We start from the raw sequence: 24,229 nt of genomic DNA, 5'->3' as shown, positions 1-24,229 counted from the left end.
TTCCTTCGAACTACCAAAACATACTTATATTTCTATTCTTATATTCTCCTAAAAAGACACTAAAGTTGAACATCATTCAAATAGGACGGAGCTCGTTTAAGTGAAGATGTAAATACAACATTATTCTAAAGTATCAGGTGTCCATTAATGAACTATGTGTGATTTTAAGAAGAATAATGCATTAATAAAACCACTGGTTCCCAACCTGGGGGTCCCGACCCCCACTAGGGTTCGCCAGAGATTCACGGGGGGTCGTGAGGTCCAACTTATTTAAAAAGAGTAAACAGTTGGCCTTTATCTCAGCATTTAATTAATTTCTGTGAAAAAAAAACTGAACAAAATTGTCATTTTTAAAGTTTGACACTGAACTAAGTATCTATGATTATTAAGCATTAAAAATAAAACATAATAAAGACAGAGAATTGTGTTAAAAGTTCCTAAAAATAACAGAAGAAAATCATCTTTTACACAATATTCACAGGAAATAATCTGCAAGAAATTCATCCAAATCTCTCATTTTACACAAACTTCCTGCAGTTATTGCGTTCACTATTTGTACAGTTTATTAGTTTGTCTGTACTGTTATTGTTATACATTGAATATAATATGAAATATCCATAATATATGTCACTTAGTCAGTTTCCTCAATGATAAACAAGGTTGGGAACCACTAAATAAAACAATAATAGTGATTATTTTTTTGTTGGATTACTGTTATTTAAGCACAATAACCATTTTCACCATAATGTGTAATTTGTTAGATTGATCTAAATGTGTCTAAATGCAGGAAATATCATTCACAAAGTTTCTTTCTTTGTTCCCTCCACCTCTGAAATCAAACCTCCACCCTCATTGCCCTGTCTTCTCTTTGAATATATCTACTATTTACTTTTTATGGTTTTTACTTGTTTCTCCGTGTTTATTCTTTATTTAAGGCGCAGCAGACCGTCTGCCACTACAGATAAAACTCTAAAACTAATTCACCCACCACTGCTGAATTATGCAGAAAACATAATATTAAGCTGGCCTGTAATATGGTCAGTGTTTGTAAATCATAAACAGTAAATAGAGAAAATATGAACGTTCAAATTGTAACTGGTTCCCCTTTAACTTTTCAAATGACATGATGATTGTTTTGGACGATGGAGTGTGACTGGAGCTGGGAATGATTGTGTTGGAATAACGAGGAATATGGCGGCGCGTATGCCAGCGAACAGATTGGTGAGAATTCAGCTGAACGGATTCTCCTCTCTGACTGACACCCCAGCTGTCGCCGCCGCAGCTCCAAAACCGATAATTACTTCTGCAGCCACTTCATGTGTATTCATGGCTCCGGACTGATACTAGAAGGTGTCAACACACACACACATGTAAATTTACATGTATTGTTTTTTGTTCTCACACAGGACGGCGTGGCGCTGCAGGCCTTCGTGGCCCAGGTGCACGGTCAGGTTGTGGGGGTACTGATCATCAGAGACGAGCAGGTGGGTGAAGTCAGTGGGTGAGGTCATTGTCCTCAGATGAACCTGAGAGTGATGGGGTGGTGGGTGGTGGCTGTTTTTGGTACAATTCTGCAGCTGTCAGGATCAATAAGTGATGAACTCCATTTAAAACTGTTTACTTTTAAACCTTAATGTTCACAATGTTGCTCCTTAAAGGGGCACATAAAGGTCACTTTACTTCTCACGGTTTGGTGTGTCTGGGCCTTAATGCTGCATTCATGTGGTGTTGGAATAATTGTAAAAAATGAGTTCCCTAAAATTCACGTGAACGCCTCGTCAAGTCCGAACAACAATGGGGAAAAATGGCAAAACTTTCAGCACAGGATTGACGTCATATTATGCAGAAACATAGCGGACAAAATAAATGTTGGTTTGATTAACTTTTTATTTATTTACGGCTTTTCTCTGTTTTATATTATTGTAAATTAAATATATTTGTTTTTGGACTGTAGAGCAGACAAAACAAGGCATGTGAAGATGCCACCTTGGGGTCTGGGAAATTTAGATTTTATAGATTTATAGACACTTAATCTGATCAAAAATGATTAGAAGATAAATTGATAATGAAAATAATTGTTCGTTTCAGCCCTATTTTCTCCAGGGCTTTATCGAGGTTACATCAGACATACTTTATATACTGAAGTATAGAAAATAGAAATAGAAAACTCTTGTGGATCATTCTGTACACATTTTCCTTTAATTCTGCCTGACATATTTAGGATCTTTAAAAACTTTAATATCTTGACTAAGATTGTTAATAAACTGAAAGAACTAAAGTCTGCTGGTGAGATGGCAATCAAGATAAATGTTTGGTCTGATATGATAAGGAAGTTCAATCAACAATCATCAGCAGCTTTTGTTTCTTATCATTTGAATGGAACAAAAACAGGAGAACTGTATTAAACAAAAGAAAATGAACATATCAAATACAATTATTTGTTGTGTAAATGAAGTTTATCTGCAGAAAACTGACTTCATTATTTCCACTTGTCTTTGTTAGGACATCAGGTACATTTGTGCCCACTACAACATCGAGAACTTCATCTATTTCAGCCACCACCGCTACGAGGAGCACGCTCAGATACGCCACTTTGTCCTCAAACCCTCCTTTCAGCACTTCAGCAAACACTTGTTTAAGGAGGTCCTCCGGCTGGCTCGGCGGTCCTGCCTGTTCCTCAGAGTCTACCCCTCATCCCGCAGCCAGGAGGTGGGTGCACGGGGACCCTCGGGCCCTTACTGGCCCCTCATCACTGGGCCCCTTCCAGCCTCTGTGCATGTCTGCTCAGATACACACTGTCATTAGTGTAATGACCCTCAGTGCATAACACTGCAAGAAATATCCTTCATCACGAGTCATTCAGTCTCACATGATGTGATGATGAGTTGATTTCACAGACTAAACACAGATTGCATGAAAATGAAATAACGCAGGTGGTTCAAATATAATAGAATTTAATTCACATTTAATTCACATTTTTAATGTGTCGTACAAAAACAAAGACATTTAATTTGTGATCATTTTATGTCGAGATGCTAATCTAATACATCTTCTACTTTAAATCTATGCTTGACAAGTACGTAGCTCCAAATAGTAGCTGGATGCAACAGTTTAAAAACCCTCAATCCCTCAAAGTGAAGTAAAGATGAGCACATTAATTTGTGAGGTGATTTCACCAGTGATTGATGTGAAGCTTTTAAGATGTATGTTCCTTTTCACGTGATACACCGAAATTACATTTGGATTTATTGTTTATTTAAGGATCCACATTAGAAGCACAAGGATGTGCATATAGACATGTGAACATTAAAATATAATACAGACATACAAGAAAAAGTACAGACACAAGATGAACAGATAGAGAATGCAGAAAATCTATAAAAGTACAAACAACTAAGCTAAACAGATAGACAGTACATAATATATAAAAGTAAAAGACAGCTTAAGATAACTAGATTAGAGCTGCAAATATTTATCGTTTTGTTTTCAACTAATAAATTAATTGCCAACTATTTTGATAATCGAATAATCAGTATTTTTTTAAGAAATAAAAGTACAAAGTTCTCTGATTGCAGCTTCTTAAATGTGAATATTTTCTGGTTCCGTTCCTCCTCTATGACAGTAAACTGAATATCTTTGAGTTGTGGACAAAACAAGACATGAGGACGTCATCTTGGGCTTTTAAAGTCCAAACAACTAATCGATTAATCGAGAAAATAATCAACAGGTTAATCAACAATGAAAATAATCGCTGCAGCCTTAAACCAGATATACAAATAAGATAAATTGAGGATGAAGTAGTATCAGACATAGCAGCGCAATTAAACATAAAAACAGTGAAAGAAAGACACTTCACCTACATAAAGTCAAACTAAAGACAGCAGACTAGACATATAAATGAATAAAAGAGATATAGACAACAAATCTACAGCATCTCAGATATTGTAAACAGTCTTCTGTGGCTGTTTAGGCTGATCAGATTGGTTTATTCATGTCTAAATGTTTGAAGCGGATCATTTCTTGCAGAGTGCGTCCCCCAGCAGGCTGCCGTCCCCGGGGTCGGGGCAGCAGGTGCCGACGGTGCTGCCAGCTCCACCTCTCCACACCATAATAAGACATTTCCTCGACATGTAGAGGCCTCCACTTCCTCTGCTAATTACCTTCCACAAACAAGCACCAGATTGGGAGATGATGATGTGCAAATAGAATAATGGCAGAGCATTAGCTGTGTTCAGGCACTGGGTGACGTTTTCCATATCAGCGGTGTAAACCCTGCATCATCTAACCTCTTCACCTGAGCTCATTATCACTTTGTCGCCTCCACACTGTTTAACCTCTGAGGGGACTCTCTCTCTTTCTGAGCTCACTGACATCGTGCCCTCTTCTTCTTCTGCACCCAGAATTCCTGCGTCCACCATCTGGATTTTGTCCTGGGTTGCTCGGTCCCTGTCCGCCCGCGACGCCAGATCATCTACCCGCTGGAGGAGCTTGGCATCAACTCCCCTTCCAGGCAGATCACCGAGGACCAGGTGGGCACAGCAGCAGCTGGCTGACAGCAGAGCAGCCTGCCAGGGAATGTAGATTAGCTGAAGGCTGCTGACAGAGGAAACACAAACACAGCAGGGAGTTCATGTGACCGCTAGACGGGGCTGTTTCAACAGGGAAGAGAGGGACACACAGTGGAAGGGATGGAGCTGAAACTCCAGTACAGACGGGTACAAAACACAGTATGATGGAATGAATTACATCTCGTCATGACGTTTATCCACAAACAGCTTTTCCACTAGTTTTTTAGTTGCCTCTGAACAGCAACATTATTCATTTTAGTCCTGTGTTAAATTAAAATACTGCAAACAAACAAAACAAATATTATGTGTAGAAACTAGGGCTGTCAATCGATTCAAATATTTAATCAGGATTAATAGCATTATTGTCCATAGTTATTCGTCATTTTTATATCTGTTCAAAATCAACCTTAAAGGGAGATTAGTCCAGTATTTAATCCTCTTATCAACATGGGAGTCGGCAAATATGCTGCTTTATGCAAATGTATGTATATATTTATTATTGTAAATCAATTAACAACACAAGACAATGACAGATATTGATCCAGAAACCCTCACAGGTACTGCATTTAACATAAAACAATATGCTCCAATCATAACATGGCAAACTGCAGCACAACAGGCAACAACAGCTGTCAGTGTGTCAGTGTGCTGACTTGACTATGACTTGCCCCCAAACTGCATATGATTATCATAAAGTGGGCATGTCTGTAAAGGGGAGACTCGTGGGTACCCATAGAACCCATTTACATTCACTGATCTGGAGGTCAGAGGTCAAGGGACCCCTTTGGAGATGGACATGACAGTTTTTCATCGCCAACATTTAGTGCAAGTTTGGAGCGTTATTTAGGCTCCTTCACGACAAGCTAGTATGACATAGTTGGTACCGATGGATTCATCAGGTTTTATAGTTTCATATGATACCAGTATCGTCATTCTAGCTTTAAAACTGAGCCCTCTACAATCTTAGAAATTGAAAGTTGTGTTAATGCGTTAAAGAAATTAGTGGTGTTAAAACAAATTTGTCTTCAACGTGTTATTATCACGTTAACGTTGATAGATCTACCTAAAATTCTGCCTTTTTGGGTCAAAAACAAGAATAAAACATTGCAGTAACCTTTAAACATTCAGATGTTTAAGATTCTAGGACAATTTTGGATGAATTCAGCAACATGGCATCGTGTTTTGTTCCCAAATCCAACGATGAAACATTACAGCAGTAAGTGGAAGCACTGTTTGGTACCAACCGGTTCCTTGGGTTTTGTAGTTTCATATATATACATCTACCTTCACTCTTGCTCTAAAACTGAACCTGCTGCAGCCTCTGCTAGCTGATCATTCTTTACATATTCACTGTGAAATTTAATGAGATAATTGAGAGATTTTTGTCATCATGAAACAACAAGTTCTTGGAAGATTATAGAGCTGTGTAGTAGCCCTTAAGATTTCAGTATCCTTCAACTGAAGTACTTGAACTAGTGTGTTTCAAGCTCACCTCGGCCGGCCTTTAAGCTGTTTTTACTGAATCTCAGTGAATTTTTAGTACCTTAGTACGTCTCTTTCTCTCTCTCAGGGTCTATTTCAATTTCTGAAGCAGATAGTTGAAAGCAACTTCTTTCTTTTTCTAAATGAAAGTGACGGGTGAATAATGATAACCCCAGCTGCTCTCCTTCCATGAGTTTTGTGTTCTGCTCTTAAATCTCATCCTAATGTGGCTGTGATTTATTTTAATGTCCTGTACTTCAAATATTTACCACATGTCCAGCAGTGCGCTCTCACCGTGTACACTCGTATGTTCATTTCACTCCATCACCCCCCCTCCCTCCTTCACCTCGGTAACACAGCAGTCATGATCTCCAGGCTACCGTGCAGATAAGAGCCTCGCCTCCGAGCGCTGCCTCTGCCTCCCGATGGCGGCCTCGGGATGATTAATCAAATCTAAAGCACCTGTTCCCTCTCTGTCAATACGGGATCGTATTACACAGCGCCGCGGCCATTGTGTTTAGGGAAGGTGAGGCATCTCCAGCGTGATAAGAGCTGCTGCACCTGCTCCACCGCACATGCAGATGAGACAGCAGCTTTGTTCCTCTGGTTACCTCATCTGGTTAATTCCTGCAGTATTCAGATGGATGCATGTAGGCACATAACACATACAGGCTTTTTACATATAAAGTGGTACTCCTTTTCAATAAACGTCAGCGGCTACATGACACACGGCTGAAAAATGATTGTTTATCTGATAGTGTTTTAATGGATGACTTCTATAGGAGGTAATAACCTATGAATGTATCTCCATCTTGGCGGTTCTCTGACTGCTGTTACCCCGTCCAGCGCTTCCACTTACTGCTGTAATGTTTCATTGTTGGATTTGGGAACAAAACACGACTTAGAATCTTAAACAACGAAATGTTTAAAGGTTACTACAATGTTTTAGTTTAAGTAGATCTATCAACGTTAACGCGATAATAACACGTTGACGCAAATTTGTTTTAACGCCACTAATTTCTTTAACGCATTAACACAACTTTCAATTTCTAAGATTGTAGAGGGCTCAGTTTTAAAGCTAGAATGAAGATACTGGTATCATATGAAACTATAAAACCATGTCAACCATGTCATCCTAGCTGGTCATGAAGGAGGTTAAATAACGCTCCAGACTTACGCTAAATTTTGGCGAGGAAAAACTGTCATGTCCATGTTCAAAGGGGTCTCTTGACCTCTGACCTCCAGATCAGTGAATGAAAATGGGTTCTATGGGTACCCACGAGTCTCCCCTTTACAGACATGCCCACTTTATGATAATCACATGCAGTTTGGGGGATGTGATTATCATAAAGTGGTACCCGCTACAACCTAAAAATCACAAGTTGCATTAAAGAAATTAGTGGCGTTAAAATTAATTTGCGTCACCGCGTTAACTTTGGAAGCCCTAGAAAAATTTTTAAATTTAAAACTGGGTGATAATGATCTGAAGTATAAACAGGCATAAAAGTATTATCTGCTTTTGTTTAATTGCTACAATTAAACATATTCATAAGATTATTATTTGTCTGATGCGTGCACACAAACTAACTAACAGGCTCTTTTATGTTGCTGCTAATCAAACCCACCAACATCCCTCCGTGTGTGACAGATGTCGGGCACACATGCCCTCGTGGAAATTATTTGAATATTACACAAAGGTTAATTTCACCCTCGGGTTTCCCCCCCTTTTTGCTGGATGCTGTTTTCATCCAACAAGGTGCATTGTGGGGCCAATCTGCCTAATTACAGATGATGAAGGAGCCATTAGCTGCGAGGACCAGAGACACTCGGCGGCGGAGGAATTGGTAAATTAGAACGCGGTGTTCTACTAATTCCTGCGGGACTCTTTTGTAATGATTGTGCAGAAGTGTTCCTTAACTGTCAGGTCACACGTTTGATCCCCGTGTTTCCATCTCATTACAGTCTGAAGCTGCACGCGCTGCTATTCTCACACTTTACTAACTGTGTTTATCTGAATAAAGAGCAAACACCGACCTGATTATAGACAGCAGGAGGAAAGTACACGAAGTACAAAATATGAATAAATACATTTTTAAAAATTAATAATTACACCCAGTGTGATGGGTCTACATATGACAATGATATAAGTCACAATTGCTGTGTTTATTTCATTGGACAAAGTTTGGAGCCGCGTTTTATCAGCTCATATATTTATGAAACAACAGTCATATGAAACACAGAAATAAGCCGATAAATAACCTGCAGCATCCCCGGTTTGCGTCCGGCCGGGGACATTTGTTGCATTTCATCTCTCGCTCCTCATTTACTGTCATCTCTCAGCTCTAAATCTCACAAAGGCAACATTAAAAAAGGAAAACAAACACATTTTGGTGGTATATAAATGCCAAATTCATCCATCCATCCATCCATTATCTGTAACCGCTTATCTTGCTCAGAGTTGTGTGGGGACAGGAGCCGATTCAATGAAGCCAAATTCAATGTAGAACAAAAAAAAAATGTTTAAAAGACATTTTTTGGTCTTTCTTTGGTCTTTCTTCAGCCTTTTTTTTGGACATTTTTCAGAATTTCTATGGCCTTTTTTCAGCCTTTCATCTGACATTTTCAGACTTTTCTTCTGCCTTTTTTTCGGACATTTTTCAGCCTTTTTTCGGATATATGTCAGACATTTCTTCTGCCTCTCTTTGGCTTTTCTTCTGACATTTTTCTTTAATTTTTGGACATTTTTAGCACTTTTTTCTGACATTTTTTTTTATGTTTTTTGGCCTTTTTTCAGCCATTCATCTGACATTTTTCAGACTTTTTTCGAACATATGTCAGACATTTCTTTGGCTTTTCTTCTGACATTTTTCTTTAATTTTTTGGACATTTTTATCATTTTTTTCGGACAATTTTTTGGATGTTTTTTGGAAGTTTTAAGTCACTTTTAGTCACTTCAATTTATTTTTATAGAGTCAAATCATAACAGAAGTCTGAAGACACTCTTCATATAGAGCAGGTCTAGACAGGACTCTATAATGAAGCACTCGGTGCGACAGTGGCAAGAAAAAACTAGAAAACTTGGTCAGAACCCGGCTCTGGGTGGACGGCCATCTGCCTCGTCCGGTTGGGTTGAGAGAGAGAGAGAGGCAACAACAATAACAACACAGCTGCTATAATAATAATAGAAAAAGGACTAATAATACCAATAATGGTAGCCGGAATAATGATAGCAGCAGTGGATATAATAGAATAATAATAATAATAACATTGATAGTGAAGTTCAGTCAGCTGAATTCTGTTGTGAAACATCTCGACATCAAGGCGTATATGTATTTTAGCTTCTCTAATGTCCAGTGGTCTTTAGTGAAATGTGAATTTGTCGACCACTTATAAAAGGACGGTTGTTGATATTCAGTAAGTTTCACTCGGCACACATTTCAGAAGTGTCAGATTTAGCAGAAACCTGTTAAACGTCTCTAACACTGTGAAGGTTTCTGTCTCTTCAGCGGACAGATTAAGTGCCCTGATACAAAGATGACTCCCACTTCATCCTGTGATAGTCAAATGGGGAATAATTGGACGTTTTATTATGTCGTGCTTTTAGTGGGTTAATAATTAAGGGTAGAAGCATGTGATGGAATATTTCACTTTCAGTAAATGGCACCAGTTATGTGTGAGATTTAGTGAATGTGACGGCCTCGTCGTCTCTCTCTGTTTGTCTCAGGCTCCGTTTGCTCTCAGCCTCATCAGCAGGAAATTAACCCTGGAGCCAAAGGTCACCGTTAACGCCAGGATCGTGGTGGTGGGGGCGTCAGAAACCGGTTTATCCTTCCTCGAGGTGCTTTGCTTCTGGTGAGTCAAGATGCTCAGTGTCAGTTTTCTCCCAGATGTAGACTGTATATGTTTATATACTGTAGACTGGCCTCTTCTGAGTGAGGAGCAGTTCCTCTTCTGTAACCAGACCGGATTAACCTTTTAAGAGGCCCTGGGGCAAAAAGTTGCTGTCAGGCCCCCTATTAACCCCCCCGAACCCTCCCACCATCTGTGCATTGTGTATGTTCCCATCAACAACAGTCTTCACATGGCAGCTTCATTATCTACACCAAAACTCAGACACCAACCAGTCGCTGCTCCTGTCTTAAAACTAGATTAGAGACAAAGACCCCCACTATAAGACATGGAATTATTAAAAAACATTAAATAAACTTCAGTTTATCTGAATACTGTACTCATAATATTCATAAAAGAAGTGCTTTCATCATAGTAGAATGACACTGCTAGGACTCGATGGGCTCGTCGCTTTGAAAGTGGCGAGATCAGGCGGCGGCAGCAGCAGCAGCAGGGGGCGGAGACAGCAACATGTTCTGGACAGACACTTTACAAACACGTACAACAGGAACGTTTGCATTTTGGAACATAAAACAGCAAACTGAAAATACTCAGTCCAGCACTCGGGACTAGGTAGGCATGATGGGAAATGTGGGCCGTCCCCGTCGCTACGATACTCAGGGCATTTTACACTGCATGACTTTAGTTAGTTAGTTTGTTTCATTACTCATAGCTCTTCTTCTCTTACTTGGTTTAACATTAAGTTACTGCATCTCCTGACAGAACAACACCACAGTTGAACGCACACAGACCGTCCAAAGCTTCGCCTCCACCCTCGGTAACAAACAGCGATCAGAGGAGAGAAACAAGCGCGACAGTAAATGACAACAAACCTGTGTTTTTGTAGATTATAGCTCATTTGTAATGCACTGCAGAAGGATTGTACTGAGATGGGTCACACAGATACTGGTATCGAAAAGTAAAAGATGCAGCTTTTTATATTGTAGACTGTTGTAGTCTCATTTTTGAAACCTTTTCTAAATAAAACATGGAGTTCAGTTCTCTTTTGAAAGTATAAATGACAGTTGTCAGGTCATAAAACCAATGATCTGTTGATCTTTACCAATCAAGACTCCATCGAATTGTGGATTTGGAGAATCGTGACACCCCTAACCTTCATTGAACAACATGAGACTAAAAGCCTACAATCTTTAGGGTTAGTTATTACAGTCACACAGAAAATTAGGATTTTCTACAAAACCTGGTTGTTGTCAAAACTAAGAGCCAATCAGCTCTTTGATCAGGCGACAGCCAGGCGTTTCTTGCAGTCCGTGGAGAGCAGCTGTCTTGTGAGGTTATCATCGACTACGACGTCACAGTTGGACACAAATCTAACCAGTATGCATTGTGCGGCGAACGCCGGTGATCGGTTTCTGTGCAGGCCTGACTCATCTTGCACTACTGTATGATGCAACCTGCAGGAGAATCAAATCAGGGCCAGGAACCAAATCTAAATCTAAACTTGTACCCAACCAGAACTTCTCTAAGCAGAGGAAACGCTGTCTGAGCCTGAATCTGTCAGTTAGTGTCACAACACTGTCATCTCTACGTTCCAGTAAACAGACGAGTAGTAAATGCAGGAGGTCATTTAATAATAAAGTATTCACATCATGTTTATCACAGGTTCTGATGTGTCTGTAGAGAAACCCTGAACCAGAGGAGAGCCACCACCCACCCCCCCCCCCCCACCGAAGCTTCTCTTTCATTTCTTTATCGTCTTTTATTCCAGGAATCCAATCTCTGGAAATGTCACTTGACTCCGGGTCGGACGTCTCACATGTTTGCCTCCGTCCTCGCTTTGTGAGATTAACTGCTCCGGCAGATAATAAGACGCGCGGGGCTGCTGATTCAGAACCGGGCGATAGCTGCCAGGCAACCGCGCTCGTTGTTTTGTGCGAGCGAGATCTCGCAGCTCTCAGAGCTGGCGAGGCTGGCACGCCGGTGACGGTGGGGCGGGCGCTCGCAGCTGTCTGTGGCCTGGCATTCAGCGGGGCCGGCGCTGGCCCCCTTTAATTAGCCACTCCACTGTTCCCCCTGTCAGGGATCTGCTGCAGCGATCTGTGTTTGCTGTCACTAATGAGTTGACTAATGAGGCAGTTAGTGTCCGCTCAGCTAATGGTGAGGCGGCGACGCATTGAGAGGGTGAATGATGGGTCAGTTTCGGCCTGCTGGGGCCCCCCTTATCAGCCCTGCCTAAACCTCCGTCCCCCCTCATCCCCCCCAGCTTTCCATGTGCTCATTGAATGCAGCCCAGCAGCACCGCCCCCCCCCCCCAACTTCATTACAGGCTGGGACGGGGTCAGACAGATAAAGAGCTCTGCGGCGGCTCGGCCCTCTGCTCGCCGCGGTCAGGCTGCAGGGTTACCGCGGCCGTCTGTCAGCGCCTGATAACGGAGCAAATCCAGCTCTGATTCTCTCCCGTCCAGACACCAATAATGGGCCTTAATGCCTCACTGCTGCGCCATAAATCCACCTTCTGGCACAGATTAACAAGGAAAGTTTGACTGCTCTCATTGTCTGACGGCTGATTATTATTATTATTATTTGCATGTTCACGTCCAGATCGAAGGTCAAACCACTGATGACACAAAGCTTTGAAATGATAGTCAAGGATTCTTTACTTGATCCATCTGTGAACCCATTTTACTGCTCTCTACCGGGAAGGAATAGAACTTAATATAAACCTTTTAATCATTTAAGTTATTTATCAAGCAAAATAACCCCAAAAAATAGCTTCTCAAATATGAGCATTTGCTGCTTTTCTCTGTTTCTATGTCACTGTAAATCTAATATCTTTGGATTTTAGACTGTTAGTCGGACAAAACAAGTAGTTTGAGGACATCAGCTTAGGCTCTTTGAGGACATTTTTAACTATTTTCTGGCATTTTATAGACTGAACAAAGAGTTTCGCTGTGTTTCTCTGTTGATGCAAAAGATCCTGTAAATCTAATATTACCATGAAGAAGTCATTGATTTGCAAAATTGTCCAAGGTGGTCTAAAGGCTCGGTTCTACTTTCGATAAGGACGGTCGAACGGACATGAGCTGATGTGGAATCGTGTAATCTCGCATTAAAGGGGCTGTTTTCAATGGCGTGTTTTTTTGTGCCTTCAAATCCATTGTTGTCAATGTAGTCATACGGAAGGCTGCATTCACACCAGATCAAAGTTTTCCCATTCATTGAAGGGGGGTAGTGCGTTCGGGCTGCAGCGGCCACAGGGGGCGCTGCAAAGAAACACAGTGGCCTGCGGCGGAAACCCGAAGTCGTGCTGAAGTGGTCAATCAGTTAACTGACGATACACCGCTGTACAACAAAAGACGTTAATCGTTGCAGTTAATGGACCATTAAAGTGACTCGCCCAGACCTCCGCACAACCCTGCAGCGAATCGCCGCAAAGCGTGATCGGGTGTGAATGCATTCCCAAGTGCCTATTTTTAAGGGTAACATCCAGTTCAAAGTAAAGCTACTGAAGGGTGCTGGAAATCCATTAATCTTTGTTTTTACTGAGTTTAGTTTAGTCAGTGAGGCTTCCTGCTAAATTACCACAACTTCATCATCATCAGCGCACAGGTTTTGGTTGCTTAGTAACGGCAGGTGCAACAGGAGCGCAACCTCCGAGGCACCTTGGATAAAAGGATGAAAGCGGCACGACTGGCGTTTTCCTTGTGTATTTAGACGCAACATGTGAACGGCGCCTAATACAACCAGAGATGTTAAGTTTACCAACTCACTGCTGTTTGACACATATCTACCATCTCACTCCCAGTGTAGATCCACAGTCGTACTACTGGTGAGTAATGTAACACTACAGCCATCCAGCCGATATCCAGTCAGTTTAGCAGCGTTGTGGTGTCTGGTGTTGTAGATCTGAGCCGCCGGGCGTTAATTTAGCAGGAAGCTGTCTGAGATAAGAGCAGAGCAGGAGGTGGTCAGAGGCGTCGGTGTGATAAGGCCGAACACGAAGGAGCTGGAGCTGCTCTTATCTGCTCTGTAATGTCCTGTAGGCACCACAAAAGAAGTCATTTGCATCACAAGAGATGTTGGATAGCTGTGGACAGTAAACTCACAGGAGGGAGGAGGGCAGTTCAGGATTGTTCAGGATGCTCAGGAACCACAAATGCATCGGCAGGCTGGACAACTTCCACCAGAGAACCGTTGATTCAACATCGGAGATTTTTCCGCAAGACAGAAATGTTCCTGAATGTAGTGCATGTGTGAACAGTGAAACTCACCGGTAATTTACGAGGAACTGTGTGTGAAAGAGGCTGTAGAATCATCCCAGACAACAAACACTGATGTGCTGACAAATAGCTGACTGTCAAGGGTAATAACTAATAACTAATCCTTTAAGGTTTTGATCCAAAGGAAATACATTCTGTTGAGATATCTTCTTACGATCCAATCCTTGATCTTTACCTCCTCAGTTATTCACCTGAGCTCCTTTATTTTCAGCATCAATAGTGTTAGCAGCAGCAGCTAATATTTAAAGAATGCAAGGACCAAACATCTTCGCAGACGTGTCTCTGTGTTCAGACCTTCTGGTGCATAAAGCAAAGTTATATTTCATATTCTTAATTTTCCTCCTGACATGGCTGACATCAGCCTGGCTTGCACATCGCTGGATGAAGCAGATAGTTGTTTCTGACATTAACGCCGTCCTTCCCCAGAGAGAGCATTCCTGTATGTATTCACTGTGTTCTGTGGAAAAAGCACTCATGCTTTTCACTGTTTGTTCTCTCGTAGCCCTCACCTGAGGTTCAACAACCTGACCCTCGTCTCAACCCACGGTTTCCCCAGCGACTACGACCACGAGGACGCCGGCTTTCTGTCCACAAGGTGAGCGAATGTAACAACAGACATGAAAATGGAAACTCGTGTTGTGACATCTAACATGGAATAACTTATTATCTCAACATTCCAAAGCACATTAAAGCTTTATTTTATGTTTAATTAAATTCATTCACCACTACATTAAGAGGTTTCTTCACGTTCTGCAGCCATGCGTACAGCAGCAGAGACTTGGCCCAGCTCCCTCTGCATTCATGCATCCATATGGTGACTGGGAAGATGGTGGGCATCAAGAGGAAGTCCAAACACGTCCTCGTGTCCGGTGGTGGGAAGGTGCCCTACGATCACCTCGTCCTCTGTACGGGCCTGCAGTACCAGGTGAGACAGTGACTACATTTACATTAGTGCTGTCTGATAATAACGTGTTAACTCAGAGCAGAGACTTTCACGCATGTAATCGTGAACCAGTGAACCGTGAACCCAGGCATAGTAACAGTCACAATGTTACTGACACTGGGGATGAATTCTCTGAGGTCTTACCTATCCATAGAGACCAAGATCATGCAGATAGACCTGCTAGTTGTGGAGCTATTCTTCATTTATTTTGGGTTTGTCTGTCTAGGAGAACCTTCCAGCACCCTATAGGGCTTCAGAGGTTAAACACGTTGTAAGCCTCTTTGGGTGTCTGAAATGTACATTATGAATCTGATGAATCATTTGATGTAATTCTTCTGTGTGTCATGTGACGGTGTAGGTGCCGTGTCCTACTGGTGTGGATCTGAACCAGCACGGCACAATCAGCCAGCTGCAGGCCCGGTCCAGATACACCGGACCCGTCCCCTCCAACCTCTTCACCCTCAACGACCTCGACGACTGCACGGCTGCTCGCCGCTGGCTGTGTGCCAACTTTGTGGAGCTGGAGGGTGAGTGAAAACACACACACACACACACACACACAGAGCCTAAAATGAATCTGTAGTAGTATGTCATTACTCAGCCAGTCAGCGCTGAAGTGCCCCGGTATAATTAGCAGCTAATTAGCTGCAGAGAAATCTTTCATCTCTGTGAATCAGGTCGGCCTCTTCCATCCATTTTCCATTATCATATCACTCTCTGAGAGCCAGGCTGTTCAGAGCAGCAGAAAATACACAGTGTCATTAAGCAAAATTAATCTGCTCTCTGAAGGAATTGTGCAGCGATCTAGAGTGAGGCTTTTATACCTACTAATTAGTTGATCCCAGTCATCAAGGAAAACCATTAATAAATGCAAATTACCACGGCGGACTCCAGCAGATACCATGTTTATTTCCATATTTTAATGATAATAACAGAGAGTGAATGTATGTTTTAGACTAAAGTAGATGTAGCTTTAAAGGATATTTTTCTTATTGACAACAAATCCTAAAACACCAGTCTACCTCAGGACCCTGATTACGTGTTATTTTATGTCGGCACACTTCTTTGTTAAGGCTCAGAAGTTTCCTTAACACAGCCGTGTGCTGAGACATTTTGGGGAATTCATTCCTGTTTTTTTTTGTAGACATAAAGAGCATGTTTCCTTGGGTAGTTGTAGTGGTAGAAGGATATAGATTTATTGATGAGAAGCTTTGTGTTGTGCCGGCCTTGATGGTTCCTGTGGTTCAGCACCACGGACAGAGACTCTGAACAGCTGCGTTCATCAGTTACTCTGCTCTCCTCTGTTACTACTAAAAGTACCAATACATCACAACAATGTAAATAATACTCTTTTACAAATAAAAGTTATTTTCCTTTTTGGAGAAATAGAAATGAATGCTTCATGGTCACCTTTCAGTTCCCCTAAAGTGAAGAGCTTCTTTTGTATCTGGAATATTATAATTTAGTGAGATAAACATGTATTGTGCCAACAACCAGAAGTAACCACAAGCAAAAAATCAAAAGTGCTATTACTGTAGTGGGTAGTATTCCTCTATATTATACTTCTATATTATTTTAGTCATGATGTTTCACATCTGTTACTTGTGAACAGAAATAACAGCTGATCCTCTGTCAGTTGAAGTTATTGTCTGGAACCTAGGAGACTTTTTAGTGACAGTAGGGATGAATGATTTGGAAAATACCTGAAATAACTAGAGGTGTAACGATACGTTTTTACAACGACACGATACGTATCACTTTCCATGGTTCCGATACGATTCCAGGACGATATTTGGCTCATCTAGAGCGATACGATACGATACAATACGATGCGATGCGATGCGATGCGATGCGATGCAATACGATAGGATACGTTACGGTACGGTACGGTACGGTACGATACGATACGATACGATAGAATACGATAGAATACGATACGATACGATACGATACGATACGATACAACATTTAACCTGCTGCTTCTGTACTCATGTTCAAAACAAAAGGTAGAGCAATAATATTTAACAAAAAATACATGGCGTCTCAGTAGGTGCGTGGAAAGAGTGCTCGTGTTGCCGTTGTATTTTATCTGGCCTTTGCATATTCTGCAAACATCGAGCGATTTATCGAGGACATCTCCCTTTTTTGCAAAAGCCAAAATGTTTCCACACGATGGACCTCAAACGCGGCTTGAAAATCTCTCGCTCGTCTGGCTCTTCCTCGCCATCAGCCTGCTTCGTTTTGTTGTCGTCTTTCTGAGATTGCTGCTGCTGGCGCATGTCGATGACGTTATACACGGGGAGAGTGAATCGGAGTAACGTTTAACATTTCTTTACTATTAAAAGTGCTAAAAAATACATGGTGCATCGTGCTTAAATACAAGGTGCAAATTCTTAGTATGGATACTATCAATTATATACCTTGCAAATCAATTTTAGTTCGCTATACGTCCCCTGTGAAGGACAACTTGCCGAGTACCTATCGATGTAGTTGGATCGTAGGAATATAAATCGATACATTGATGTAGTAGATGAATCGTTACCCCCCTAGAATGAACTCTCGGATGGCCTTTTCCTTAACGATAGTGTCTCTGACTAAACTGTCATATTGGAAAAAACATAGAAGACACTCTGAAAACATGCTGCTAATTGTTTGTTCCTCGTGTCTCTCCAGATAACGCCGTCGTCTACGGAAACAGCATCGACGTCTTCACCACCTTGGAGACTTTGCTCAGCCTCGGCGTCCGGGGATGTCGTATCCATCTAGTCCTCCCGCCTCCCGAGCCCGGCGTCTCCTGCTTCAGCGACCCTGTCGTGGAGAAGGCCGTGACGACGGCCGTGGAGAAGGCCAAGGTCCAGGTTCACCATAACTGCCTGCTGGCTCAGATGAACCACGGAGAACACCCCGATCCTCTCAAATCGGTGTCCTTCATCACCGACGCAGAGCTCCTCCATCTGCAGTGTGGAGTAAGTCCATTTATGATTTCACTGCTTATCCAGTAGGGGTCCGGAAAAAAAATTATTCATCTATGGATGTGTTTTGAAATAGATTTTTTAAGGCCAGAATCAATATATCTGCTTCATCTGAGTCTATGTGGAGGTAGAAGGAAGTTACCGCTTTTATTGTTGTAGTCTGAGTAACGTGACGTCATATCCGTTCCGTATCCGTCAACCAAAACAAACCTCAAAAAGTCTAAAACGTTGGAGGGTCGTCGTGGATACGACCTGCACCCTCCCATGTTAAATCCAGCGTGGTAAACACTACACATCCAGTAAAGGATGGAAACACTTTGGGTTTCACACATTGACAGGAAAAGCAGAGCTAGACATCACGGCTAAAGCTGCATGCTAACTCTGTCACGGACAGGAAACGCTATCGTATGGCGGTAACGTGGTCAAACGGGCCGACGCTACGACTGTAGAGCACCCATATACTGACATTTGTGTTCTCTGCATTGAAACGGCCCCGATGGAGCTGACCATGGATGGATAAAGAGAACGGAGCTGACGGGAGAGCTAGAGACCACCTTGGAGAAGTTAGAGGAAGTAGACACGTGGGACTACGTCCGCTTTTCAAAATAAGGTGTTAACAAAGGGAACTGTAGATACTAAATACATCTATGGAAATCAGATTGATGGATTATATTCACCAGAAGTATAAAACATTACATGTCCCTTATAAATTAAAAAGAAAATACCACTAATGTGTGAGGGAAATGTCTTTATTCTTTGATTTTTGTGTTGCTGGATAATAAATAATTCCTGACAAAGACTGATATAGTTGACTTCAGGACATCTCTGACTACATACATGCTGAAAATCTAACATTTTTACTGGATTCATTTAGAGATTTTCCGAAGTAAAAGTCCCTAGAAGTGTCTGATTCAACTTGTTCCCTTGGTGGTCTAGTGGTAAGAAAGTTAACAAAAATCGCAATATCGAATCGCAGTACTTAAAAATTGCATTGAATCGGCACCCAAGTATGGTGACAGTATCGAATCAGGAGATAGGTGAATCATCCCAGCCATAATATCAGGTCAGTTATTAGTTTTAACAAAAGGAAATGTTCGCCAAACAATGGTGGGTCGGTGGCCAGCGTGTCTGGTGGAGCTGAAAAGCTCCGACCGGCTGAATTCACCGGCTTGTGGCTGCTGGTTGGATGTTAATTTCCCTCCTGGAAGCAGACTGTGTTTGTCAAGCACAAAATGATGTTGGTGTGTTTCCCATTTTCATTGTCTCAGACAGTCGAGGATTCTACTGTCATTTTAGGCTAAAACAGAGGCGCCCCGCAGACCTTGTTGTCTTTATATTCTACAAGTACCGTATGTGCTGTTAAACCATTCAGCTTCCAAAACATTTAACAATGTGGCGTAGCATTGTGTTTTGAAGAAGGAAATATATTCAACACATTTGTTAGGCCTCAAGGATACACAGTGTTTTTGTGAGAAACACTGAACTATTGTTTTACAGGAAAACTCTACAGGGTACTTTTAATAATTTACAACTTTAATCTAATCACAGTTTCAAGTTGCTCAAAGAGCATAATATCTGTCTTCAAGGTTTCATCTTTCTTCTGGCTTTTCAAAGAAAACAGCAGCGATCCAGTCGACAAAACAATCTCAAGAAGGTCAACAATTAACTGTCATCACAAGAAAATCACATAAAACACTGATTCCTTCATTTGCTCCTCTCAGGTGTTCATCAACCTCTCCAATAAAGGAGTCGACCAAGACGCCTTCAAGGGCATCAACAACTCCTTCCTGGTCTTCGACGGCAGACTCGTCATAAACGCCACTTTCCACACCAGCGATTCGGCCATTTCTGGTGCCGGACCTCTCACCAAATTCTCCCGCTTCTACTACGCAGACGAGTGGTCGCACGCCAACTTCAACTCCAAGGAAGTGGGCCGGGACCTGGCGGCCAAGTTGCTGCCCCTCTTCGACCCGACTCTGGAGCCTGCGGTGGAGCCTTCACCTGAAGTGGATCTCCTCGTACCACTGTACAAACAGGCCAAGATTCAAGGTCAGATTTCAAGTCTGAAATCTGGAGAAAAATTTTTTTTTCTGAAAAATGTAAAAAAAAAAAAATTCAAAAAAACATTGTCTGAAAAAAGTAAAAAAAATAAATTGTCTGAAAAAAGTAAATGAAAAAAAAGTCTGAAAAACGTCAAAAAAAAAGTAAAAAATAAAATGCCTGAAGAATGTCTCAAAATGTAAAAAAAAAAAAAAATGTCTGAAAAATGTCCAAAAAAAGTAAAAAAAAAAAAAAAATGTCTGAAAAAAGTAAAGAAAAAAAAAATGTTCAAAATAAAAGTTAAAAAAAAAATTGTCTGAAAAAAGTTCAAAAAAAAAAAAATGTCTGAAAAAAGTTAAAAAACAAATTATTTGAAAAAAGTTTTAAAAAAAAATGTCTGATAGAAGTAAAACATTTTTTTTTTTTTAAATGTCCGGAAAAAAGTTAAAAAAAAACAAGGTGTCTGGGGAAAGACATTTAAAAGAAATGTCCGAAAAAAAAAGTAAAATCAGAAAAATGTGTCTGAAAAGATTTCAGGAAAAAGTCTGGAAAATGCCTGAAAAAATGACCAAAAAAAGTCTGAAAAATGTCCAAAAAAGTCTGGAAAAAATCCGGAAAAAAAACCTGAAAGAAATGCCTGAAAATGTCTCAAAAAGTAAAAAAAAAAAAGTCTGAAAAATGTCCAAAAAAAGTAAAAAAAAAAAAGTCTGAAAAATGTCTGAAAAAAGTATACAATAAAGAAAAGTCTGAAAAATGTCCAAAAAAAGTAAAAAAAATAAAATGTCTAAAAAATGTCTGAAAAAAGTAAAGAAAAAAAAGTCTGAAAAATTTCCAAAAAAAGTAAAAAATAAAATGTCTGAAAAAAGTAAAAAAAAAAAAAAATTGTCTGAAAAAAGTACAAATTTTTTTTTTTCTGAAAAATGTCTGAAAAAAAGTAAAAAAAATAATTGTCTGAATAAAGTAAAACAAAAAAATGTCTGAAGAATTGTCTGAAGAAAGTAAAAAAAAAAGAAGAATTGTCTGAAAAAAGTAAAAAAAAAAATCTCTGAAAAATCTCTGAAAAAAGTAAAGAAAAAAGAAATTGTCTGAAAAAAGTAAAAAAAAGAATTTTTCAAAAAATGTCAGAAAAAAAGTTTTTAAAAAAGTGTCTGGGGAATAAAATCTATGAAAAATGTCCAAAAAAGTCTTAAAAATGTCCGGAAAATGTCTGAAAAAAAAACCTGAAAAAAAAGAGTGAAAAATGTCTGAAAAAGTAAAAAATAAAATGTCTGAAAAATGTCTGAAAAAAGTAAAAAAAAAAAAAAAAACTCAGAAAAAAGTAAAAAGTTAAAATATGTCTGGAAAAATAGTTGAAAAAATGTCCGAAAAATGTCTTCATCCCCGAAATCCTTCCTTCATGTGAAACCAAAAAATACTGTTTGAAAATACTTCTGATAAAGCAGAAATCTCACCTTTGTACAAGTCCACCAAGTTCAAAATGGCAGAAAAACACCCACCAAGTACTTGAGGTTTGGTGAGAAGAGCAGTTGTAGTTTCCCCCCACAAGCATCATCAATGTGAGATTGATGCTTTATCAGAAGTGTTTTTAACAGTATTTTTGAGTTTTACAAAAGAAACGTAAAAACTCTCTCTGTTTGATTTGTCCGTTAACACGGCGGAGCAACATTCATATCTCCCTATGTAGATATGAATAACTCATTCTAAGCTGACGAATGGAGTTTTTCTGGACACCCTAAAAACACTCGTCCCACTTCATTATTGTATCAGCTTTCCTGCTGTTTTATTAAACTTTCAACAGGCACGTTAATAATCGTTTTTAGATATTTAGTAGGTTTATCATAAACACTAAATTCCTTCACATTGATGAGCAGCTGTCTGGTTTCCATACAGTATATCTTCAGGGTCTGTCGGTTTACCTCGATCCTCTGCTCCGCGTCCTTCCTCCCGTCTCACCGTGTTTTTGTCTGCTTTTATCTGACAGAATTCACACTGCCAATATTTTTTCATTATGCTTTTGTGGAACATTTTCCAATCTTTCACCCACCCACCCACCGCCGATGTTATTGTGGCGGACACTCAAACCGTAGCGGGGCGTAACAATGGCGCATTGTGCTGCCGCGTATTCACGGAGTAACCAAGGCCACTCCGCAGGTTACATAAACACAACAGCCACTCTGCTTCACCCTTCTCTCACAGATGAAACACACATGAACTTTTCAGAGGGATTTCAGAGCAGAGATGTCGTATCATCGCCCGCTGTCTGAGGTCGTTGCCTCGGCTCTGTGTTCCTCCGTGGGTGGATGTTAGCAGTGAAACGCATGTTATGACGGAGCTGCTGTTGTACTGAATAATTCCTTCTGATAAAAGCACCTTCTCTTAACACTGACACCATGATTGCTCTTTTTCACTCTGATTTTCAGTGGCAGTGTGCTTCCCTTTTATTATTGTCATGTAGAACTGCAACTACTAATTCAAATTCTTGTTTCGTCCGACTTACAGTTCAAATACAAAGATATTCCACTTATTTTTATTTTTTATTTTATTTAACCTTTATTTAACCAGGTTAGTCCCACTGAGATTAAGAACCTCTTTTCCAAGGGAGATCTGGCCGAGACGGTCAGCAGCAAGAACACAAAGTTACACAGAGACACAAATAGAGATAAAACACAATTCACAAACACTAAAAGCACTAAAACTTGCATTAAAAGAGAACTATCTAAGGACAAATGGAGGACAAAAAGGAACTTTTCTGGGAGTCAGCTGTACAACAAGGGGGCTAAAAACATTGGCATGCCATAGAGTCTGCTTCTAAAGCCTTCATCTTAGATTTAAACATGCTTAATGATACCAGCGTTTTGATTTTTAGGTCATTTTGGAGCAAATTATATAAAACTGACCCCAACATCACATGAATTATATGAAGCGCACACCTTATTCTGTGTTCACACTACGAGACAACAAAACGTCATTGTCGTTGAGTCACCGTTGAAGTGTATCTGAAGCGTTCGTTGACGTATTGTGTCGTTAAATAGCGCTGGGAATCAGAATCAGAAGTATTGAATTGATCCCCGGGGGGGTGTTACAGTTGCTCTTATATAAACATAAAGAAATGTAAATAGAAATAAAGGAGTATGTAACATGTAAATTATGTACATAATGCTACAATATAAACACAATATATACAAAGAAATATAAGTAAGTTCTAAAATTAAATAAGAAGATATAAGAATATAAGAAATATATACAAATATTTCCATTAAAATGTGCAATTAATGACAAATAACCACAGTGCAAATAAGTAAATACAAATGCTGAGAAGTGGGATCTATTAAGTGTGTTAAATTATAAATGACAGAATGGTATAAATATATATAAATGAATAACAATATATTTTGTAATGTACAGTATAAATGCAGTATTAATGACAGCTGAATTATTATATAAATTATTATACATGAACTGGCTAACGGCATATTCTTTGATGGAACGGAACAGGGTGAAACAAAAACATGTGATTGGTCATTGGAGCGCTGAATACATTTTTAATAAACATAGTCGAGGGTCTATGGCGCTCCGCGTGTCCGTCCGTCCGTTCGCGTGTCACACTTTCGTTTCCGGAGCAGAACTCGGAAACTATTTAGCTTAGGAACTTTAAATGTGGTGTGATGGCTGACAGTGTGTTCTAGTAGAAGTCCAGGGAGCACTACATTTTGAAATCTTTCCAAAAGGGCATAACCTTTGGCCCTACTTCAGCAGGGGTCAGGGGTTATGTTTGCTTCATGTCACCAGCTTCCATTGAAGATGACTCGTAGCCTGTTGCTGTGTCGCTCGTAGTGTGAACGCATCATTAACCTTCATCATGTGGTGTTCCTCTCTCCTCAGGTGGGAAGCTGCCTTTAGGATTTAACTACCTGCACATTACCAAACCGTCTGCCACCAACCTGACAGGTCCTCATGTTAAACAGGTAAGGACATTAACACACTAATGAATCGTTGTTTTTTCTTATTTGTAGACAAAAACACTTGAATCCATCTTTAATAAGGCTTAGACACTGACATGTTACTCTGAAACCAGGCACCCCTTCTTCTGCTCAC

The 24,229-nt window shown here is 40.4% G+C and overlaps 1 protein-coding gene across 1 annotated transcript in view; it reads left to right on the top strand.

The window, feature by feature from the left end:
• cfap61 (cilia and flagella associated protein 61) overlaps positions 1-24,229 on the top strand; it is a 40,034-nt gene that overhangs the window by 10,177 nt on the left and 5,628 nt on the right. Inside the window, exons 13-22 of the mRNA XM_037749877.1 lie at positions 1,407-1,484; positions 2,503-2,709; positions 4,401-4,529; positions 9,775-9,902; positions 14,682-14,774; positions 14,936-15,104; positions 15,481-15,649; positions 17,796-18,088; positions 19,816-20,143; positions 24,017-24,099. Of these exons, the coding sequence (XP_037605805.1) occupies positions 1,407-1,484; positions 2,503-2,709; positions 4,401-4,529; positions 9,775-9,902; positions 14,682-14,774; positions 14,936-15,104; positions 15,481-15,649; positions 17,796-18,088; positions 19,816-20,143; positions 24,017-24,099 (1,677 nt within the window). The remainder of the gene's footprint in view (positions 1-1,406; positions 1,485-2,502; positions 2,710-4,400; positions 4,530-9,774; positions 9,903-14,681; positions 14,775-14,935; positions 15,105-15,480; positions 15,650-17,795; positions 18,089-19,815; positions 20,144-24,016; positions 24,100-24,229) is intronic.

The sequence above is a fragment of the Sebastes umbrosus genome, chromosome 18 (assembly GCF_015220745.1).
Source record: "Sebastes umbrosus isolate fSebUmb1 chromosome 18, fSebUmb1.pri, whole genome shotgun sequence".
Lineage (NCBI taxonomy): Eukaryota > Metazoa > Chordata > Actinopteri > Perciformes > Sebastidae > Sebastes > Sebastes umbrosus.
The sequence above is the reverse complement of the archived record's forward strand: the minus strand, read 5'-3'. Positions and strand labels throughout refer to the sequence as shown.